Consider the following 21,814-nt stretch of genomic DNA (forward strand, 5'->3'; position numbering starts at 1 on the left):
TATCGGGCAAAAGCAATTCCAGGAAAAAAAGAAAAAAGCAGTACAGCATAACAGATGAGGTTGGGGCAAGATCTGTAGGTATATATATGAGTACCTGAGGATTCCTCTGTTAATATGTTGGCATTATGTCCTACCTGTGTTCTGTGAGAACATACCCATTTTTTAAACAAATTTGGGATTATTCTAGGTCTCTCCAAAGATTAGATTTGTAATATATTCAGAGTTAATATACCATAATTGTTTCCCCATGTCATTGCATATTCTTTCTTTTAAAGTTTATTTATTTTGAGAGAGAAAGAGAGAGAGCGAGCGAGTATGAGTTGGGGAGAGGCAGGGAGAGAGAGAATCCCAAGCAGTCTCTGAGCTGTCAGTGCAGAGCCCCAGTTGGGGCTCGAACTCAAGAAACCGTGAGATCATGACTTGAGCCGAAATCAAGAGTTGGACACTTAACGGACTGAGCCACCCAGGCACCCCAGGGATTCTTCTGATACGATTTCTAATGACTGCATAGTATTTGATATTTGATCATTTGGATGAACACAATATATTTAAACAGTGCCCTGTTATTTGACATTTGGTTTGAGAGATAATGTTTTTTTTAAATTTTTTTTGATGTTTATTTTTGAGAGAGAGAGTCAGAGCATGAGTGGCCGAGGGGCAGAGAGAGAGAGAGGGAGACACAGAATCCGAAGCAGGCTCCAGGCTCTGAGCTGTCAGCACAGAGCCCGACGCGGGGCTCAAACTCAGGAGCCCCGAGATCATGACCTGAGCTAAAGTCGGACACTTAACCGACTGAGCCACCCAGGCGTCCTGAGGGATAATGTTTTAAAGGAACCTTAGTGCAGTGGAAATAGATGGTTTAGGTTATATAGTTGTGGTTTGGCCACTTCATGAGGCTTAAAGTGTCGACCTCCATTTCCTCATTTGTAAAAGAATGCTGTGAAAAGTAGCTGCTTCCTTGAATGGTGGTTAATTACTTAGCATGGATCCTATCAGAGACTAAGTAATCAGGATTATGTTTTGTCTTGCTGCTTCACCATCTTGTGTACTTACCTCACTGTTAGAAGTAGGGTCCCAGCGAATGAAAATTATTTGCATTCAGATAAGCAGAATTTGAGAATGAAAACTGCATTCAGATAACTAGCCCCTTTTATTAGTTGAGTGCCTTCCATGTAGGGGCTTTGGCCAACTTTCTGGACTTCATGGGAAAAAGTGTTCTGAAGCCTCTGCAGTTGTATGGTGCCATTGGGTCCAGAGCGAGCAGGTGGGAAACCACCCATTACCACCAGTGTTGTGTTCTATCTTTAATACTCTATAAAGGGTCCTATCTCTTTGTGCACACAGGCAAAGCCAGCGAAGCCTTTTTATTATAGTTTATTTTTCTTGTGTTGTATTTTCCAACTCTTATTCTGAAAACATTTGAAACATACAGAAAGGTGAACAAGGCAGTACACTGAATACTTGTATGATCTCTAGCTAGATGCAGCAGTTTTTGTCATTTTTGTTTTGTCATTTTTGTTTTCTGATGCGTCAGTTTAAAAAAATGGACGATCCTGACCACAATTCCTGTGACATGTGACAGGTTGTAGTGCAAGTGGGCAGAAAGTGTCCACTCTCAGCCCACGGGCCGATGGAAAGAGCAGGTCAGAGTGGAAGGGCCCTGGGCTCTGAGATAGTAGAAACAGATCTATTTGTATAATACAAATTATGGAAAGTAAATCTCAACACAGTTTCTGGCTGCAGGGAAAAGAGTAGATCCAGATGTCCATGAACATGACAATGTATAGAATGACTTCTCATATACAATTGAATAATATATAGCAGTGAAAAACATGAAGTAGACCTACATATAACAATATGGTTAGTAAGAAGCAGCTGTGGTGAGGGGCGTCTGGGTGGCTCAGTGGGTTAAGCATCTGACTTTTGATTTCAGCTCAGATTGTGCCCTGTGGTTGGGCTCCACTCTGAAAGAACAGAGCCTACTTGGGATTCTCTCTCTCTCTCTCTCTCTCTCTCTCTCTCTCTCTCTGTTTCAAAGAGGGACAGAGAGAGAGGGAGAGAGAATCTTTTTTTTTTAATTTTTAAATTTTATTTTTTTAATTTACATCCAAGTTAGCATATAGTGCAACAATGATTTCAGGAGTAGATTCCTATTAAAGCCCCTTACCCATTTAGCCCATCCCCCCTCCCACAACCCCTCCAGTAACCCTCCGTTTGTTCTCCATATTTAAGAGTCTCTTCTGTTTTGTCCCCCTCCCTGTTTTTATATTAGTTTTGTTTCCTCTGAGGGAGAGAGAATCTTAAGCAGGGTCTACACCCAGTGCAGAACCTGACGCTGGGCTCGATCGCACAACCGTGAGAGCATGACCTGAGCCAAAAGCAAAAGCAGGACTCTTAACTGACTGAGCCACCCAGGCACCTTTCATATATACTTTTAAATTTAATTATCATACCCTAAAATTGACTTTCTGGTGTATAGTTCTAAGAATATTTTTCACTGTATTTGTGTGTGTGTTATATATTATATATATTTATGTATAATATTTATAGTATATGTAAATATATATTTGTATATTATGTATGCATATATATATATATATATATATATATATAAAACATCTTAACCATTTTTAGTACAGTTCAGTGGTAATAAGGACATTCACAGTATTATACAAACCTCACCACCATCCATGTCCAGAACTCCTTCATCTTGCAAAAACTGAAATTCTGTAACCATTGAACAGTAACTCCCATTCCTTCTTCCCCCCCACCCCGGCCCTGGCCACCATCCTTCTACATTCTGTCTCTGTGATTTCGACTACTCTGGGTAGGTGATTCATGGAAGTGAAATCCTACAGTATTTGTCTTTGTGAGACTAGCTTATTTCACTTAACACCATGTCCCCAAGGTTCATCTGTGTTGTAGCCTGTGTCAGAATTTCCTTCCTTTTTAAGACAGAATAATATTCCATCGTATGTGTATGTCACATCTCGTTTATACATTCATCTGTTGATGGACACTTGGGTTGCTCGCACTTCTTAGCTATTGTGAATAATGCCGCTATGAAACGGGTGTACAGATATTCCTTAGAGACCCTGCTTTCAACTCTTTTTTATATATACCCAGAAATGGAATTGCTGGATCGTATGGTAATTTTATCTTTAATTTTTTTGAAGAACCACTGATTTGTTTTACACAGCTGCTGTACCATTTTACATTCCCACCGATGGTGTACAAGAGTTCCAGTTTTTCCACGTCTTTGCCAACATTTGTTGTTTTCTGTGTGGTTTTTTATTCTGATAGTAGCCAATCTAATGGTGTCAGATAGTACCTAATTGGGATTTTGATTTGCATTTCTTTGTCTAACTTCCCATGTGATTTCTTCTTTGATCCACTGGTTGTGTAAGAGTGTATTATTTAATTTGTACACATTAGAGAATTTTCCCATTTTATTGCCATTATTGATTTTTAACCTGATCATGTTGTGGTTAGAGAAGATACTTTGTAATGATATCTATCTTTTTGACTCTATGGAGACGTAATTTATGGCCTAACGTATGGTCTTTCCTGGAAAATGTCCCATGGGCACTTGAGATGAATGAATTCGGTGTTGCTGGCTAAAGTGTTCTGTATATATATGTCTGTTAGATCTAGTTGGTTTATGGTGATGTTCAGGTTCTCTATTTCCTTGCTTCTCTTCTGTCTGGCTCTTCTATCTGTTATAAGTGGAGTACTGAAGTCTCCAACTAGTTTTTGCTTCGTATATGCTGATGGTCTGGTATTAAGTATGTAAATGTTTATAATTATTATATCTTTTTGCAGTATTGAAACTTTTATTAATAAATAATATCATCCTTTGTCTCTTGTAAGCTGTTTTGATTTATAGTCTATTGAATCTAATGTTAGTATCGCCACCCCTGCTCTCTGGTTCTGGTTACCGTTTGCATGGAATATCTTTTTCCATCTTTTCACTTTCAACCTATTTCTGTCTTTTTTAAAAATTTTTTTACAGTTTATTTGTTTTGAGACAGAACACATGAGTAGGGGAGGGGCAGAGAGAGAGGGAGAGAGAAAAATCCCAAGCAGGCTCCACGTTGTCAGCATGGAGCATGATGCGGGGCTCGATCTCACAAACCGTGAGGTCATGACCTGAGCTGAAGTCGGACGCTTAACCGACTGAGCCACCCAGGCGCCCCATATATTAGCTTAATTTAAATTACATACAAAATGCTGCTCCTTTATAGCTTCACACCTACCCCTTTCAGGTATTGATCACAAAATTACATCTTTATGCAGTGTGTGCCCCTAAACGTGCATTAGTCTCTTAAATAACGTAGAAAACAAAATGTGGAGTAACAAACCAAAATTTTGGGTGTCCTTGTCTTGTTCCTGATGTTAGTCTTCAGTCCTTCACCATGAATTATGATGTTGGGCCTTTTTTCAGATGTCTTTTTCTCAGGTTGAGGAAGTTCCCTACTATGCCTAGCTTGTTGGTATTTTTTATCATGAATACATGTTGAATTGTGACAAAAGTCTTTTCTGTATCAGTTGCTATGGTCATGTACTTTGTATTCTTTTCACTGTTAATTTGGTGGAATTTAATTGAATTTCAAATACTGAGCCAACCTTTCATTACTAGGACAAACCCTACTTGGTCACAGAATATTATTCATTTTAAATTGCTGCGTTAGATTTGCTAAAATATTACTGTGGGTTTTCGTGTCTGTGTTCATGACGGAAATTGGATTTCTTTCTTTTTTTTTAACCTTATTTGTCTGGTTTTGTTATCTGCGTAATGCCTCATAAAATGAGTTGAGAAATGTTTCCTGTTTTATTTTCTGGACAAGATTGGATAAATATTTGATAGGCTTAGTCACTAAAACCATCTGAGTCGGAGATTTCTTATTCAGAAGATTTTAACAACAAATGCAATTTTTTAATGACATATATTTGACTGAAACATTAGTTTCAGGTGTACAACATTATGATTTGATATTTTTATATATTGTGAAACATAATAAATCTAGTTAGCATCGATCACCACACATAGTTATACGTTTTTTTTGTGATGATAACTTCCTTTTTTAAAAATGTTTATTCATTTTTTGAGAGAGACAGTGAGTGAGCAGGGGAGGGGCAGAGAGGAAGCGAGACACAGAATCCGAAGCAGACTCCAGGCCCTGAACTGTCAGCACAGAGCCTGACGTGGGGCTCAAACCCATGAACTGTGAGATCATGACCTGAGCCTAAGTCGGATGCCAGACTGAGCCACCCAGGCATCCTGATAACTTCTTTTTTTTCAAAGTATTTTAAAGTTTATTTATTTTGAGACAGAGAAAGAGAGAGAGCAGGTATGGGGGAAGGGCAGAGAGAGAGGGGGAGAGAGAGAATCTCAAGCAGGCTCCACACTGTCAACATGGAGCTTGATGCTAGGCTTGAACTCACGAACCATGAGATTATGACTTGAGCTGAAGTCAGATGTTTAACCGCCTCAGCTATCCAGGTGCCCTGGGGATGATAACTTCTAAGATCTGTTTTCTTAGCAGCCTTCAAATATACAATACAGTATTATTAACTATAGTTACCATGCTGTACATTACACCCCCCATCACTTATTTATTTTATAACTGGAAGTTTGTACCTTTTGACCACCTTCACCCATTTTGCCCACCCTGACTCTCTGCTTCTAGCAACTACCAATCTGTTCTCTGTACCTGTCTGCTCAGTTTTAGTTTGTCTTTTTTGTTTGTTTGTTTTTTATAGTGTACATATAAGTGAGATTGTAAGATACTTGTCTTTCTCCATATGATTTATTTTACTTAGCATAATTTCCTCAAAGGCCATCGATGTTGCAAATGACAAGTTTCCTTTTTAATGGCTGAATAATATTCTGTGTGTGTGTGTGTGTGTGTGTGTGTGTGTGTGTGTGTATTCAATTTCCTTCATAGGATTGTTCAGGTTATCAATTTCATCTTGGGTAAGTTTTGGTAATTTGTATTTTTAGAGGAAATTTTCCACTGTATCTAAGTTGCCAAATTTATGTGTATTGAATTATTATTCCTAGTTTCTCCTTATTATTTTAATTCCTAGGGAGTCTGTAATGATATCCCTTCCTTCCTTCCTCATGTTGGTAACTCCGGTCTTCTTCCTTTTTGTCTGTGTTATTCTTCTAGAGGTTTATCAATTGTATTGGCCTTTTCAAAGGCAAGCTTTCAGTTTCATTGATTTTTCTCTATTGGTTTTGTATTTACTTCCATTGATTATTGCTCCAATCTTTATTGTTTCATTCCTTCTGCTTGCTTTTGGTTTATTTTGATCTTTTTTTCTGGATTTTTAAGGTGGAAGCTTGGATTACTGAGTTGTTTTTTTTCCTAATCTACACATTTTATAAATATCTGACACATTTTAATCTGTTGTATTTTTATTTTTGTCCAGTTCAAATTATTTTACAATTTCCTTTGAGAATTCCTCTCTATGAACTTGCCTTTCCAGAACTTGCCATCTGTTTCATATTTTCATGAAGGTTTTTAGTGGTAACATGATACTCATTTATATTGCCTTATTAAGGATAATCATAGCTACCATGTATTGAGTACTTTCTATGACCTAAGCATTATGTTGATCAGTTTTACATGGTCTTATTAAATTCTCTCAACAAACTTTTGAGCTGGGTACTATGATTAGCCCGGTTTTATGATTGGGGAAACTGACACACGTATTTTAAGTCATTTGTCCAGAGTCACTCAACCAGTATGTGGTAGATCTGGAATTTGAGCTTAGGTTTGTTGCCAAACCCTGAATGCTTCACCATTATACTCCATTTCCTTTCATTACTTCATTTCTTGCCTTGTCAGTAAGATTTTTTTTCTTTTTTTTTTTTTAATGTTTATTATTTTTGAGAGACAGAGAGCATGAGCAAGCGGGGAAGAGGCAGACGGAGAGGGAGACACAGAATCCGAAGCAGGCTCCAGCCTCCAAGCTGTCAGCACAGAACCCGATGTGAGGTCCGAGCTGTCAGCACAGAACCGATGTGAGGTTCGAATCCACGAACCTCGAGATCATGGCCTGAGCCGAAGTTGGATGCTTAACCAACTGAGCCACCCAGGCGCCCCAAGATTATTTTCTTGAAGGCAGATACTATGTGTTATACTGATCTCCTTTTCCCTACAGCACCTGGAACAATATTAGACATAATAATGGATTGATTAATGTTTGTGGAACTAAATTTAATGACAGGAACTGACCTGGAAGAGAATTAAACCCATGGCATTTGCCATATTGCCCCAGTTTCTTACCAACGAAGCTAATTTAGCTCAGTATCCTACACAAAAACAAAAAAGCTGAGAGAATATTTGTGATGATAGTAATGGCCAAGACTTGAGCTGTCAAGGAGATTTATGAGCATGACTAACTGAATAGAAGTCTGTGTCCAACAGACGTCTGTTGTGCTGCTTGGTTCTGGCCTTCAGTCTGTCCTTTTGCTTTCTATGCACCTCCTTTTCATCCTTTGAATTTTTTTAACAGTCCGACTCTCACTTGATTTCCCTTTTTTCTCCTTGCCTCCCTTTACATCTTGAAGCTTTATGCAAAATTTTCATCATTTATTTATGAAATGCATATATGAGTCTTACTATATACAATGTGCTCTTCTAAGTACTTCAGCATATTAACTCCTTATGACAGTCCTACGAGGTGCGTACTTGTTGTTCCCATTGTACAGGTGAGGTAACTCCTATAGGACTTTCTAGTAGCCCATTATCCGTTTCCCATACCCAATAGAAATGGCAGGCTGGAGGTGGATATAAAGTGAAAACAAAAGCCTTTGCCTTTCATATGGCCACTCGCTTACCTGTCTGGCTGTGCTTGGAGTCTAGAGAGGGCATGACCCTCTCTCCCCTTAGGCAATCTGGAATCTTTTCCTACCTGGCCTACAGTCTGATTCTCTCTCTTTCTGCCTCCTAGCCTACAGTCTGACTGACCTTTTCCCTCTCTCTCTACAGTCTGACTGATTCACTCACACACAGACACACACACACACATAGATACACACGGAACATGTATAATGTTCATCGTTCATATCTTGGATTTAAAGCAGTCTACAGTGACAAAAACAGTCTCGAAACTTGGCGAGACCTGAGTGTGACCTCTTCCTCTGACTCTTGCTGTCTCTATGATTTGTGGCAAGTCATGTAGGCACTTAGTGCTTTGGTTTTCTCAGCTGTGAAGTTAAAGAAGATGATAATGATTATAATAAAAACCGATGGATAAATGAGATGATGCATCTGAGTTCTTAACCCAGCAGTTGGCACATAGAAATGCTCTGTACATGCTAGATCGTTTTGTAATTATTGATATGTAAGACCTTCCCATATATTAGAGATAATCCACTCTTTGGCATGTATGTAGCTTATAGAACTGAATTTTGGGGATCTAGAACAGGCTTGTCTTCATCTAGGAATTAAATAGTTGTTTTGAATCTCTGTTTTAAAATGTTTATTTACTTTTTAAGTAATCTCTGCACCCAACATGGGGCTTGAACTCATGACCCCAAGATCAAGAGTTGCACGCTCCACCAACTGAGACAGTCAGGTGCCCATGTTTTTGAATCTTGATGTTGGTTTTATTTTCTTTATGTTTGGCCTTCCATGGGGGCCCTTGGAATCAATTTCGTCATCCTCACGATTTCACTTCTGGTGCCCAGATATCTTTTTGGCCTTGTGTAAATGCCAGTATTCTTTTAAGGCCAGTAGCAAAGCCTGGCACCAGAGTCCAGCCTTACCTGGACTCTTAATGTGATGTTTCCCTCTCCCCTCTCCAGGGTGAATGTTTATGCTGTGGCTAAACAAGAATGTTTATGCCTGGGGCCTCCCATAGGCAGGCCCAGAGACAGAGTTAGGCCAGGCCTGGAATGGCTATTAATGAACCCTGCCCTAAGCCCTTGAGGCCTGAGTAAGAATTCTCAGTAATCGGTTTCTCAGAGCACAGAGTGCCCCTCTCGAATGACCCTGTTATAAAAGCATGGTCACGTGGCCAGCCCTGGGAGGTGGGAGTGACACTGCATTGGCGTACCTCCTTCCTTTTGTGGACTTAGCCAAGTCCTGTTAAACTGCAGGACCGCGAGGACTTGGCGTGGCCTCAGAGCATTCTCCCCTTGGTCACCAACCCCCCCCCCCCCCCACCGCCCCAAAAGCATATGGAACCCTGGCCAGGGAATAAATAGGGTGGCTTCCCTGAAACCCAAATGGAGTTTGGAAACACAAGCCTCCCTGACTCTCCACCTGAGGTCACATTTGGCGGGGAGGAGGGGAGGGGAGCTCTGGTATCAGGCAGCAAGAGGGATCTAGGAGTTTGGGGTCTGGAGTTAGAGAAACCTGGGTTCGAATCTTGGCTCTTCTATCTTGAGTGTGGTGTGAACCAGGCCACTTTGCATCTCTGAACTTGGTTTCCTCCTCACCAAATGGGAAAAGAAGGAATTGTACCTGTCTCGTAAGATTGCTGTCAGAATGAAGCGAGATAATTCATGTCAGGCAGTTAAGTAGATACGCGCTGATATTACGTTAAGTGCACGGTACCAGCATCCTCGCGGCATTGGTAACAACGAGTAACAGTAGTGAACAGACTGGGGGAAATGAAAAACCACCTTTGGGCTTCTGTGCTGTCCTCGTGGGTCTCCTTGTGATGCCTCTTAGTCTTAGGCACACATCTGTGAGCTTCGAGAGAGCGCCTGAAGTTCTTGGGGGGGGGGGAGGCTTCAGAATATGGAGTCCTTTCCCATTCAGGGCATGGGAGAAATCCTGGTATCGCGGGGCTGCTGTGTGAGTGTGCATGTGTGTATGTGAGAGAGAGAGAGCATGCTAGTGTCTTGAGGTCCAAAAGGCCTGTTGACTGCGTGGTGGTTGTACCTGACCCATCCAATCCACTTTCCTTTGGGAGAAGGACTGTCACTCTTGACTTCTCCTTCAGTTTTAAAGGACCATTTGCTGGGGCGCCTGGGTGGCTCAGTCAGTTAAGCATCCGACCTCAGCTCAGGTCATGATCTTGCCATCTGTGAGTTCGAGCCCCGTGTTGGGCTCTGTGCTGACAGCTCAGAGGCTGGAGCCTGCTTCAGATTCTGTGTCTCCCTCTCTCTCTCTCTGCTCCTCCCCCACTGGCACTCTGTGTCTAAAAAAATAAATAAACATTAAAGAAAAAAATAAAGGACTGTTTGCCTTGAGTGATGAAGGAAGCTGCTTAAGTCCATCTTCAGAGCCCTCACAGGCAGTTTGTTTCTGACTTGGTTGTTCTTTTTTTAAAAATGTTTATTTTTGAGAGAGAGACAGAGCACAAGCAAGGGAGGGGCAGAGAGAGAGCCAGAGAGAGAATACCAAGCAGCATCCACACTGTCAGCACAGAGCCTGACACGGGAATCAAACCCACGAACCATGAGATCATGACCTGGGCCGAAGTCGGACCCTCAACTGACTGAGCCACCCAGGTGCCCTCCGACTTGGTTTTTCTTGACTTATACAGGGTTTCTAGCTTGTGTTTTAACAAGTCTGGTATTCAGAAACGGTATTATTACTGATGCTGGAGACTGGTGGTTTTCTTTCATCTTCTTCTACCCCCACCTTTCTCTCTTTTGTTTTGCTTTAAAGTCACAAAATCCAATCTGTAAAATCGATCAAAGAAAGCCTGGAAGCCTGCCACTTCTGCCGTCCCCACCTCTTGCAGCAGCCTGGAAGACATTTCTTTTTTTAAAAAAATTGTAAAATATTTATTTATTTTTGAGAAAGAGAGAGACAGAGAGAGACAGAGTGCAAGCTGGGAAGGGGCAGAGAGAGAGGGAGACACAGAATCCGAAGCAGGCTCCAGGCTCTGAGCCGTCAGCACAGAGCCCGATGTGGGGCTCGAACCCATGAACCATGAGATCATGACCTGAGCTGAAGTCGGCTGCTTAACCGACTGAGCCACCCAGGGGCCCCAAGAATCCTTTTTTAAATGTTTTTACTTATTTTTGAAAGACACAGAGAGACAGTGTGAGCAGGGGAGGGGCAGAGAGAGAGGGAGACACAGAATACGCAGCAGGCTCCAGGCTCCCAGCTGTCAGCACAGAGCCCGATGTGGGGCTCGAACTCACAAACTGTGAGATCATGACCTGAGCTAAAGTCGGATGCTTACCCAAGTGAGCCACCCAGGTGCCCCCACTTTGTTAAAAAAAAATTTTAACGTTTATTTTTGAGAGAGAGAGAGAGAGAGAGATAGAAAGTCAGCTGGGGAGGGGCAGAGATTGAGAATCCAAAGTGCCCTGAAGACATGTCTAAGAAAGTGGCAGAACACAGTTGACAAAACACTGCGTTCGGCTCGCCACATTAACCAGCCTTTTTATACCTGGGCTGCTGTTTGGGGGAAAAGGATCGGACATACAAGCACGTTACAAGAAACAGAGTGTCTCCTCCACTGCGGTAACAGGGCAGTTGCTTAGTATAACCCCTCTTTTTGACAGTTGCCTGAGCTGCGGTGGCTGAAGCTGTTGATTGGGACCGATTGGAGGCTTAGGGAGCACAGAGCTCATTGTGGAATGAAGTGGTGTAGCTAAAGCGCGTTGAGGGGGCATTTGGGGGAGTTTGAGGCAGTGGTCACAACATTTCATTCGTGCAAGACGTGCCGCTTTCAATTTATTACGCGTGTGCGCCAACACCAGTGCCATTTTACACAGAGAGTCGCTTGTTGACATGCTCTCCCACATGGCAGGGCGTAACTTGACACATTTTTGCCCGCCTTTGCAACAGAGTACGAGTGTGACCTGGACTTTTGTCTGTTTTTCCTCTCCAGGCTCCAGATGCACATGTTGAATGGAGCGCTTCTGGCCCTGCTGTTTCCTGTGGTAAATACCCGGCTGGTAAGTTGCCCCTTCTAGAAACACACCAGCAATGTACAGAGTAGTCTTTGCTCGCTCTTTCACTATCCAGTGCTTGCCCCCATGCTTAGCTCAGTGTGCCCGTGTGAGTGTTAAAATATCTATATATTTAATATTGAGGTTTGACATAGCGCTATTTGGATGCAGCGGAGCTTGGTAGGTAAGGGTGGGAGTATTTGATAGAACTCTAGGCCTGCATTAAGAGTTTAGGATAGACTGAAAAAGCCTACAGGAACTCTTGGAGAGCATTGCTGGAGAGAAGGGGGGCTGGGAGACTCACTTTATTAGAGGTTTCCAGGTGTTCTAAGGGGCTCTCATTTGGACTCAGCTACATTGGCCCAGAATAATCTGATGGGGAGCCTCAAGGCCTGTCCACTGTGTCAAGAGGCCCCTTGGGAAAGAATTAGATACTTTCCCGCATTCACCCAAACCTGCAGGGCAGTCTGGGCCACCCCGCCCCCCTGCAGTGGTTAGCAAGTAGAATCCCGCTGTAGCGGGGGCGGGGAGGGGGTGGTTGATAAATGGGCATAGAGAGAAACAGGAGCTATTAAGGCTGGGGTGGCAGGGCCCTGTCCTCAGACTCCCTCATGTGGGACTGTGGAGGGATTCGCCGCACATGTTAGAAAGCACAGGAAGACAAATCACCTGTAAAATCGTTGCTCCTGCTTTCTGTTTTCATGACTTACTTAAGTTTGCATCATGCATTAAGATCGAAGTGTAAATCTCACAATGCTAATCCTTCCTCTTTGGATAGCATTTTATAGTTTACAGGGTCTTTTCAACATAACAGTTACGGGAGGTAGATAAGGGCAAGTATTATGGCCTCTTGTTACAGAGGAAGAAACTGACATTCATGGAGTCACACAAGTTCTAAGTGGCAGAGTTGGGAATGGAGAAGCCTCTAGATCCTATCAGCACAGCTAACCTTCACTCTCTCCAAGGATGTTTTCACACCCTCCTCACAAATACTCACGTATACCCTTACGATTGCTGTATGTTTCTAGCTGCATATTGTACATCAATAGAAATTAAAAGAAAAAGCATTCATCTAAAGCAGTGATCTTGAACCCAGGCTCAACGTTTTGCTCCAGGCTCACCCAGGGGTCCTTAAGCAAACAAACAAACAAATGAACAGCAGCAGCAACAAAAACAAACAAAAACCACTGATGCCTTGGAGCATCTGAGTTCTTGATCTGTGACACAGCCTGGGTATAGTGTTTTTAAAAAGTGTTCCTAACGTGGAGCTGTGGTTGAGGACCACTGATTTTGTGCAGTAGCTCTGAAACTGAATGTCCACAGCAGTCAGCCTGAGGAAATGACTAAAAAATGAGGCTTGCCAGACCTCACCTTTGGCAGGTCTGATTACAAGGATCGGGGGTGATGCCAGGAAACAAGCGTTTGTAATAAGCCCCCAAGGAATGTCGATTGCCGGGGTCCTCCGACCACCCTTGGAGAATCAGCATCCTAGGTGATCGTAATTCCCAGTAACTCCAAACGCGGATATCCAAGTGTGGTCTGAGGACCAGCCTCACGTGGGTGCTCCCTCTTAGAAATACAGAATTTTATTTAATTTATTATTTTATTTTTATTTTTTTCAATTTTTATTTTATTTTTTATTTAAATCCAAGTTAGTTAACGTATAGTGTAATAATGATTTCAGGAACAGGGTTTAGCGATTCATCACTTTATTATAACACGCAGTGCTCATCCCAACAAGTGCCGTCCTGAGGTCCCATCACCCATTTAGCCCATCCCCCCACCCAACACCCCTCCAGCAACCCTCAGTTTGTTCTCTGTATTTAGGAGTCTCTTATGGTTTATCTCCCTGGTTTCTTTAAACGTCTTTTAAAATTTATTTATTTATTTATTTACATTTTTTGATGTTTACTTGTTTTTGAGAGAGACAGAATGCAAGCTGGGGAGGGGCAGAGAGAGGGAGACACAGGATCTGAAGCAGGCTCCAGACTCCGAGCTGTCAGCACAGAGCCCAGCATGGGGCTCGAACCCACAACCTGTCAGATCATGCCCTGAGCTGAAGTCGGATGCTTAACATACTGAGCTACCCACGCGTCCCTGTTTTTATTTATTTTTGAGAGACAGAGAGAGAGAGAGAGATACAGAGCATGAGTGGGGGACGGGCAGAGACAGAGGGAGACATAGCATCCGAAACGGGCTCTAGTCTCTGACCTGTCAGCACAGAGCCCGACATGGAGCTCGAACTCACGACCCATGATATCATGACCTGAGCTGAAGTCGGATGCTTAACAACTGAGCCACCCAGGCAGCACTCCCTCTTTGTATTTATCTTATTTTTGCTTCCTTTCTCCCATGTTCATCGGTTTTATTTCTTAAATTCCACATATGAGTGAAATCATATGGTATTTGTCTTTCTCTGACTGACTTATTTCGCTTAGCATAATACATTCTAATTCTATCCATGTTGTTGCAGATGGCAAGATTCCATGCTTTTTGGTGGCTGAGTAATATTCCTGTGTGTGTGTGTGTGTGTGTGTGTGTGTGTGTGTGTGTAGTGCTGCTATAAACATTGGGGTAGAAATGCAGAATTTTAGGCCCCTACCTCAGAACTACTACATCGGAATCTGCATTTTAATGCGTGGCTTACAGGGCCTCCCAGCTTTCTTCCACAGAGCCCAAAGCATCTCGTAGATAGACCAGAGGAGCTCCTGAAGGGGGAAGTGCCAGGGTGGGAGAGGGGCAGGCATGTGTCTGCCATGGTAGGCCGGGCACACACAGCTGAGTGTTCCCCTGTGAGCTGGGTTCAGCAGGCCCGGGCTGCTGACGTAGGTACCTTTGCTCTCCCTTCCGCATTCCCCACAATGTACGACTTGCCCGACTTCACCTGAGTCCTTCACCAGAACGCCTGCCTTGGTCTCAGAGCTGTAGGGGCTCTGAAGAACGGTGCCCAAGAACGGTACAAAACAAATTGTGCGCCCAGGGATGTGGAGCCACGCTGCGGAGGCAGAGAAGTGGCTCCAGTGCTCTCTTATCCCATTTGTCCGCTCACCCTGTCACTGTTTTCTCAGATTGAGAGTCAGGCAGATAAAAAGCTGCTTTCCTTCTTCCTTTTCAGCAGTTCTGGCAGATTCCAGGAAGGGGCAGCGCACCAGAAAATACCACCTCCACCCCAGGCTCACACAGTCAGTGATCCTGAGTTCGAGTGCTTCTGGCCCACAGCTCAGGCCAGTCTCTGCCATCCGTTGAGGTGCATATGGTTCCTCTACACAGGTTGCCTTCATCTCTCTTCCTAGTGGGACCTTTCCCACAAGGAAAGCCAAATAGTCATCTTGCAGGACCACTACGCATAAACAGACGTGATGATTCCCATTGTGCGAGCTTGAAAATAAAGGCCCCCAAAAGCCCATTCAGGTACCTGGAGTCAGAAAGGCGGTGGTGAAGTTTTCATTCAGCCGGTATTGTTATACCACAGCTGCATTTCTTCACCAGGTCAGCTGACGCTTCTGGAGCGCTTACTATGCGCCCAGTACTGTTCCAAGTGGTCTGCATGGGCTAACGTATTTGATCCTCACGATAAACTTCTGAGGCAAGGCACTGTTCATTATCCCCCAGATCAAGATGCCAGCGGCATTGGTTTTCTCTGAAGCCTCTCTCCTTGGCTTGCAGATGGCCGCCATCTTGATGTCTTTTCACATGGTCTTTTCTCTGTGCACGCACATCCGTGGTGCCTCTCTGTGTGTCCAAATCTCCTCTTCCTGTAGGGACATCTGTCAGATTGGATTAGGGCCCACCTAATGGCCTCCTTTTAACTTAATCACCACTTTATTGGAGGCATTTCCAAATGTAGTGACATTGTGAGATTAGGCCTTGAACATATGAATTTTGGAGGGGACACAATTCAGCCCATAACAGCTTTACTACTCTGTACAGAAAACACTATTTCTCTTTCATCCCCTTTTTTCCTCCTTTCCATCCTTCCTTCTTTCTCTTTCTCTCTCTCCCCTTCTTCCCCTTTCTCGTGGCAGATTTGCTATTACAGTTGTTATAGCACCTAATACTTCACAAATACATATCGGGCTATAGCCAACCAGCTCATCAACAATGTCCAGGTAACTTTCCGTAACATTGAAGCTTCTTTGATGAGCTCTCTCTTAATGAGCGATTCTAATCACTCTGGTAAATAATCTTGGTGCTGCTCTTTTTCTAAAATGAAGCTGAGAAGAGCTCACGGTCATGGCTTCATTTGCTTGTGTTTTTGCAACTGGCTTTGCCTTGGTTTTCTTAGATAGTTGGGACCCCTCCTGGGCTACTTCTGGCCTTCAGGACTTTTTGCTTTGCGATCCCTTAGTTGAATACAGATTGAGTTAAAATAAGACGCAGGAAGATTGGCAACTCTTTAAGCCTGATAATCCGGTTAGGTAAGAACCCAGCTTTTGACTTCTGTTTCCGTCTTTCTTCTTTTTTATATAATCTTCCAAGCTTATTTATTTATTTATTTAGAGAGAGACAGAGACAGCGCAAGTGGGGGAGGGGTAGAGAGAGAGGGAAAGAGAATTTCAAGCAGGCTCCATGCTGCCAGTGTGGAGTCCTAAGCAGGGCTCGGACCCACAAAGCTGTGAGGTCATGACCTGAGCTAAGATCAAGTCAGACACTTAACTGACTGAGGCACCCCAAAAGGATTTCTTCTTCTTCTCCTCCTTCTCCTTCTCCTCCTCCTCCTCCTCCTCCTCCTCCTCCTCCTCCTCCTCGCCACCCAAGCATCCCAAAAGGATATCTCCTTCTCCTTCTTTATTTTTTTTAGTAGGCTTCAGGCCCAATGTGGGGTTTGAACTCACGACCCCAAGACCAAGACTAACATGCTGTACTGAGCCAGCCAGGTACCCCTCTTTTGCTCTTTGTTCTTGACCCTTTACCATTTTAGTCTTTGTTGTTGTTGTTGTTCATAAGCAGTAATCTAAAGGCAAGGAAAAGAAAATGAGTGAGTGTGTGTGCCAGTAACAGAGTCTTATATATGTTCATATATATAAAGAGAGAGAACAAGGGAGTTCCAGGAAGTTGCCACAGTCAGCTAAAGCTGACTGGTCATCAGTGAATTTTCATTTGCTGTACTCTGTCCTGTGACTTCCTGGCACCAGTATGTGCAGACTAGCTAGAGAATGCCTGGGTCCCAATTTCTCCTGGTTCTCCAGCTTAGAAGCTGACACCTTAGAGGAAGGACCATATATTCCAGTGGCTCATATTATAAGGAAGAGCTCTTTACTGCCAGGATTCTGGAGATGGTCATTTTCTGGCTTCAGGTGAAGTGTCTTAAGTGCTATTTCTCTTCTTGAAGGGAAGGAGGAAAAATTCATCATAGAACTATTGATTATTAGATTAGCAGGGAGCTGAAAGCTTGTCTGGTCTCATCTTATCTTCTAGAAGCGGTCCTTAGAAGGATAAATGCCTTGCCCAGGAAGCTAAGGTGGGTGGCCCCTAAAATCCAGGTCTCCTGACTCAGACTTCAGAGCTGTTTTCATATTCTATGATGGGAGTTCAGGGCATGTTTGAAAGCTGATGAGCCCAGATGCTGGAGATGCTTCTTAGTTCTGTCCATCTGAAAGAGTTGGGCCACAGGTTTCTCTGAGAAGCTGAAGAAGACTATAGACCCTCTTCCTAGATAAATGCACAAACACAATTGGGCAGATAATTTCAGGAGACTCTCCTCTCCTGTCTCCCGCCAACCCCTAGCCCATCCGTGGATCCCAGGTTGAGATCACTTCCCACCCAAGCTGGCTATACTCCATGGCTCAAAGAATAGATGTGTTGCCTAGTTAATGAACTCCTTGTGATAGCTAGTGGCTTTTGGGCTGGTGGTGATGCTGGATTCCTTATCTGTGCCTGTGACTTAGCAAAACATACCCATTCCAAGCTAAAACACCTTCTGGAAAGTGAAAGCTGGGAGGTAGGAGCTCAGTAGGGTACCAGTGGAACCTGGTTACATACTAGATTCTCATTTCCGTCTCTTACCTTGCATTGTTGTTGATCTAGTCATCACAATGAGGCACTGAGCGTGAGCTACATCTCTAGTCCTGTGTCTTTTGTCCTCAGATGCCCAGGAGAGGGCATCTGAATGTAGAGTGTTCTGAGCAAGGGAGAGTGGAAGCGGAAAACAAACATAAGACACCATATCTGCCCCCTTCCCAGACTGAAGACTCTGGCCTGGCCCGTTTGTTTTTTTTGTTTTTTTGTTTTTTTTTTTTTTTTTTTACAGCCATCTGTCTTCTACTGTAATAATAATAAGGATGGTAATGATTCTTTTCATCAAGTTCCTTTCTTCTTCAAGGCCCAAAGCCTCAAGTAGAATTATCTCATTATCAAAATTGTCCATTATTATGTATCCTTATTGATCTCTCTTGTTGCTCTTTTTTCCCCCTCCTTTCCCATCCCCCTGCCTTTTGTCTGCTTCCTGTTTTCTGAGAGATGGTTCTCTCAAATGTCCCTCACTCTGAGACTGAGTGGAAGAGGCTAGTAATGATTTTTTCATTACTGGGGCGGCTCCCTGGCATCCACAATCATTATCTTCATGTTCTCGAAATGCAGGCTTGTCGCTGGTACACCTTGTCCCCGTGTGTGCTGCTTGGGAAACTTCGCTTTCCCCCGGGCAAATGGGGTTGAGAATCTTACTCTTTGCTAACTGGCACGTTGAAATGTGCTAATTGACCTAGAAAAGTTACTTCGGTGCCTGGCAAATTGAGCCGTTTAAGAAAGTTATAGTTTGGATCTTGGACCTGAACTAGGGACAGAATGTCCCTTTGCTTTCCTGAGAGCACTTAAAAGATAAAAAGCTTGGTTTTAGAAGGGACCTTTGCGTTTTGAAGAATTGATTTGGTCAAAATTTTGCCTCAGCCTTCTACAAAGGCCAGTGTGTTTCCGATGAGATGAAACCAAATTCTAGGGACTATTCTAGAATGTGTCTAATAGCTGCCTTTATTTTAAGATTCATCTTTTTTTTAAGTTTATTAATTTATTTTTTGAGAGAGAGCGAGAGCGAGCAGGGGAGGGGCAGAGAGAGAGGGAGAGAGAGAGAGAGAGAATCCCAAGCAGGTTCCACACTAACTGCACGGAGCCCGATGCAGGGCTCAAACTCACAAACTGTGAGATAGTGACCTGAGCCGAAGTCAAGGGTCAGATGCTTAACCGACTGAGTCACCCAGGCACGCCAAGATTAATCTTTGAGAGCCTTCCATCCTCCATGAATCTAGCCCAATCACACAGTCCAGATTTTCATTGAGCAATTTTTGGTATTACGTATTGTGCAAGATGCTGCAGGGAATATGGAAAGAGCCAAGGGTGTGTTCCTGGCTCTCAAGGAACTTGGCAGTTTAATTAGAAAGATGAGGCGTAAATTATGGCAGTACTAAGACTGAAATCATGAAAAATACGTATCACAAGGCAGTCCGGGCTGAATTGCTAAATTGCAATTGCTCTGAGTTCTAAGATGGGAAGAGGATTAATATTAGCATTGATCAGGCACCTGCTGTATGTCAGGTAATTTACATATGTTACTATTTAACTCACACAAGAACCCCATTTTACCTGTGAAGAAATTGGGGTTCAGAGAGGTTTAAATGGCTTGCCCAGAGTTATGCAGTTCCTAATATGCTACAGCTGAATGCACTGCCTCTTGGAGAGATCAGTGGGTTAAGTGGTCCAAAAAGGCTTCTCAGAGAAATAAAGCCCAAAGTGAGCCTTGGGAGATGAATGGAATATGCATACAATCACAGAAGAGCAAAGCAGTTCAACTAAGGGAATGCCATGGCTGGGCATGGAGGTAGGAAACTGCACACTTGTCATTGAGATTCTGAAGAATGGGATGAAAAATCATGAATTCTGGTTGTATATGTGGACATTGCATACCACTAGAAGATATCCATGATGCTGCTTCTGTTCCATCTTTTCACCCTTACCGTGTTTAGATTCTGGTGTATTTCTTCTCTTTTCCACCTCTTCTAAGAATTCCTTACAGGCAGATGGGACTTTGCAACCAGAAAAGCTCTTTCACAGGTATCTCACCCTAATGTATTAAGAATATGGATGTAGGGAGCAAAGCTATGGATGTGGGCTCATATCCTGGCTGTGCTACTCCCGTGTGTGTGTGTGTGTGTGTGTGTGTGTGTGTGTGTGTGTAAGAGAGAGAGAGAGAGAGAGAGAGAGAGGGAAGGAAGCTGGCCAAGTTACTTCTGTGGACCACAGTTCTCCTCATCTATAAAATGGAGGTGACAGTCGTGCTAACCTCCTAAATTTATCCTGAAGATTAAGTAGTTAACATGTGTGAAGCGTGTAGCACAGCACCTGGCAAACAGGACACCCTCAGTCAGTGTTAGCTGTTAATTATTAGTCTTGGGTCCTCACAAAAGTCCTGTGAGGTGGTATTATAATAAACATTTTGCAGATTGAGCCATACAAAGTTTAAGTAACTTGTATAGGGATGCATAGACTGAGCTGGCCTGAGAACTTTGGTCTTTCTGATACAAAGCTTATGGGTGTCCTCTTCTTTCTTTCCTAATTATGTAGACTGATTTTCAAGTATTAAGCCAAATCAACTCTTTGTGGTAAATTTTATACAGTACCCACTAGAGATTTGAGGGATGGATTATACCTTTAGGATTTAAAAAAAAATGTGTATTATTTTTGAGAGAGAGAGAGAGAGAGAGAGAGAGCGCATGTGTAATGGGGGAGGGGCAGAGAGAGAGGGACAGAGGATCTGAAGCAGGCTCTGCTCTGACAGCAGTGATCCCCATGTGGGGCTCGAACTCAAGAATCACGCCATCATGACCTAAGCCAAAGATGGATGCTCAAGTGAGCCACCCAGGCGCCCCTGGGATTATTATTTTATTTTATTTTTTTAATAGAAATCAGATATGCTCTGTTGAAAAACCAATCAGGAATATAAAGAAAAAGCTAATCATTTTACCCACCAGCTTTCAATCCTATTCTGCCCACCCCCCCAGGGGTAAGTTGTGTTAAAGGCTTGTGTATCTTTCCACAGTTTTCTTCTGCTCATAAATGCAGAGCAAGATTTCCCTATTTCTAGGGTTGTTGGTTTGTGTGGGTTTTGATTTCCTACACAATTGGCATTACACTAAACATTGCTCCAGTGAATTTCCTTTAACGTAACAGATAATCCGTAATCTGTGCAGCTAATGGATGTAACTCATTCTTTTGTAATGGCTGCTTAGCACACCATAGTTCGGTTGGACTGTATATTCAGCCAGTTTTCTAGGTTCCCAGCACTATATCATAACTAGTCTCTGTGGGCAAGGATAGTGTCTCTTGTGACGTCTGTCCCCCATAGGACCATGTACCTAGCATATGGTAAGTAGCCACAGATAGAATAAATGAACTAGTCCACAAACCTAAACCTCTGTCTTGTCCAGGGAAATCCCAGGGATCCCTCTCACACATGTCCTGAGATCTTGGGAGTGAAGACAGAGGGATGATAGATGATATTTTTTGCAGGTGAACTATTTTTTTTAAACCACTTGAAATAATGATATCTTCCTGATCACAACAAAAGATATACGCACTGTCAAAAATTTGTGAAATACAGCAAAGTATAAATGAAAAAGAAAAATCACTACCAGTGCAAAGGTGGTTATTTTTCACTACATTTTAAAAGAAACTGCAACAAAAAGCATGAGGTGTTTGTGCCTTCGTCTTTACAAATGTATGAATGTTTTATTTATATAAGTAATATCCGTTCATAATGGAAGAAAATAGAGAATATAGAAAAAGACCAGAATAAAACACATCATTTCAGTAGTCACAACTGTTAACATTGTTTGCTGCATATTCTCGAAGTCTTTTGTCTCTGCATAGATGGTAAGAGTTAGTCTGGTGTGGGGGTCAAAAGTGCCGACCCTGGAGCCATCCTGTCTGTGGTTTTGTGCCTGGCTCCTCTGT

The 21,814-nt window shown here is 42.9% G+C and overlaps 1 protein-coding gene across 5 annotated transcripts in view; it reads left to right on the plus strand.

The window, feature by feature from the left end:
* TMEM164 (transmembrane protein 164) overlaps window positions 1-21,814 on the plus strand; it is a 166,208-nt gene that overhangs the window by 87,000 nt on the left and 57,394 nt on the right. For all 5 annotated transcript variants that reach the window (XM_045051249.1, XM_045051248.1, XM_045051247.1 and 2 more), the window contains exon 4: window positions 11,812-11,878. In XM_045051249.1, the coding sequence (XP_044907184.1) occupies window positions 11,812-11,878 (67 nt within the window). The remainder of the gene's footprint in view (window positions 1-11,811; window positions 11,879-21,814) is intronic.

The sequence above is a fragment of the Felis catus genome, chromosome X, assembly GCF_018350175.1.
Source record: "Felis catus isolate Fca126 chromosome X, F.catus_Fca126_mat1.0, whole genome shotgun sequence".
NCBI lineage: Eukaryota > Metazoa > Chordata > Mammalia > Carnivora > Felidae > Felis > Felis catus.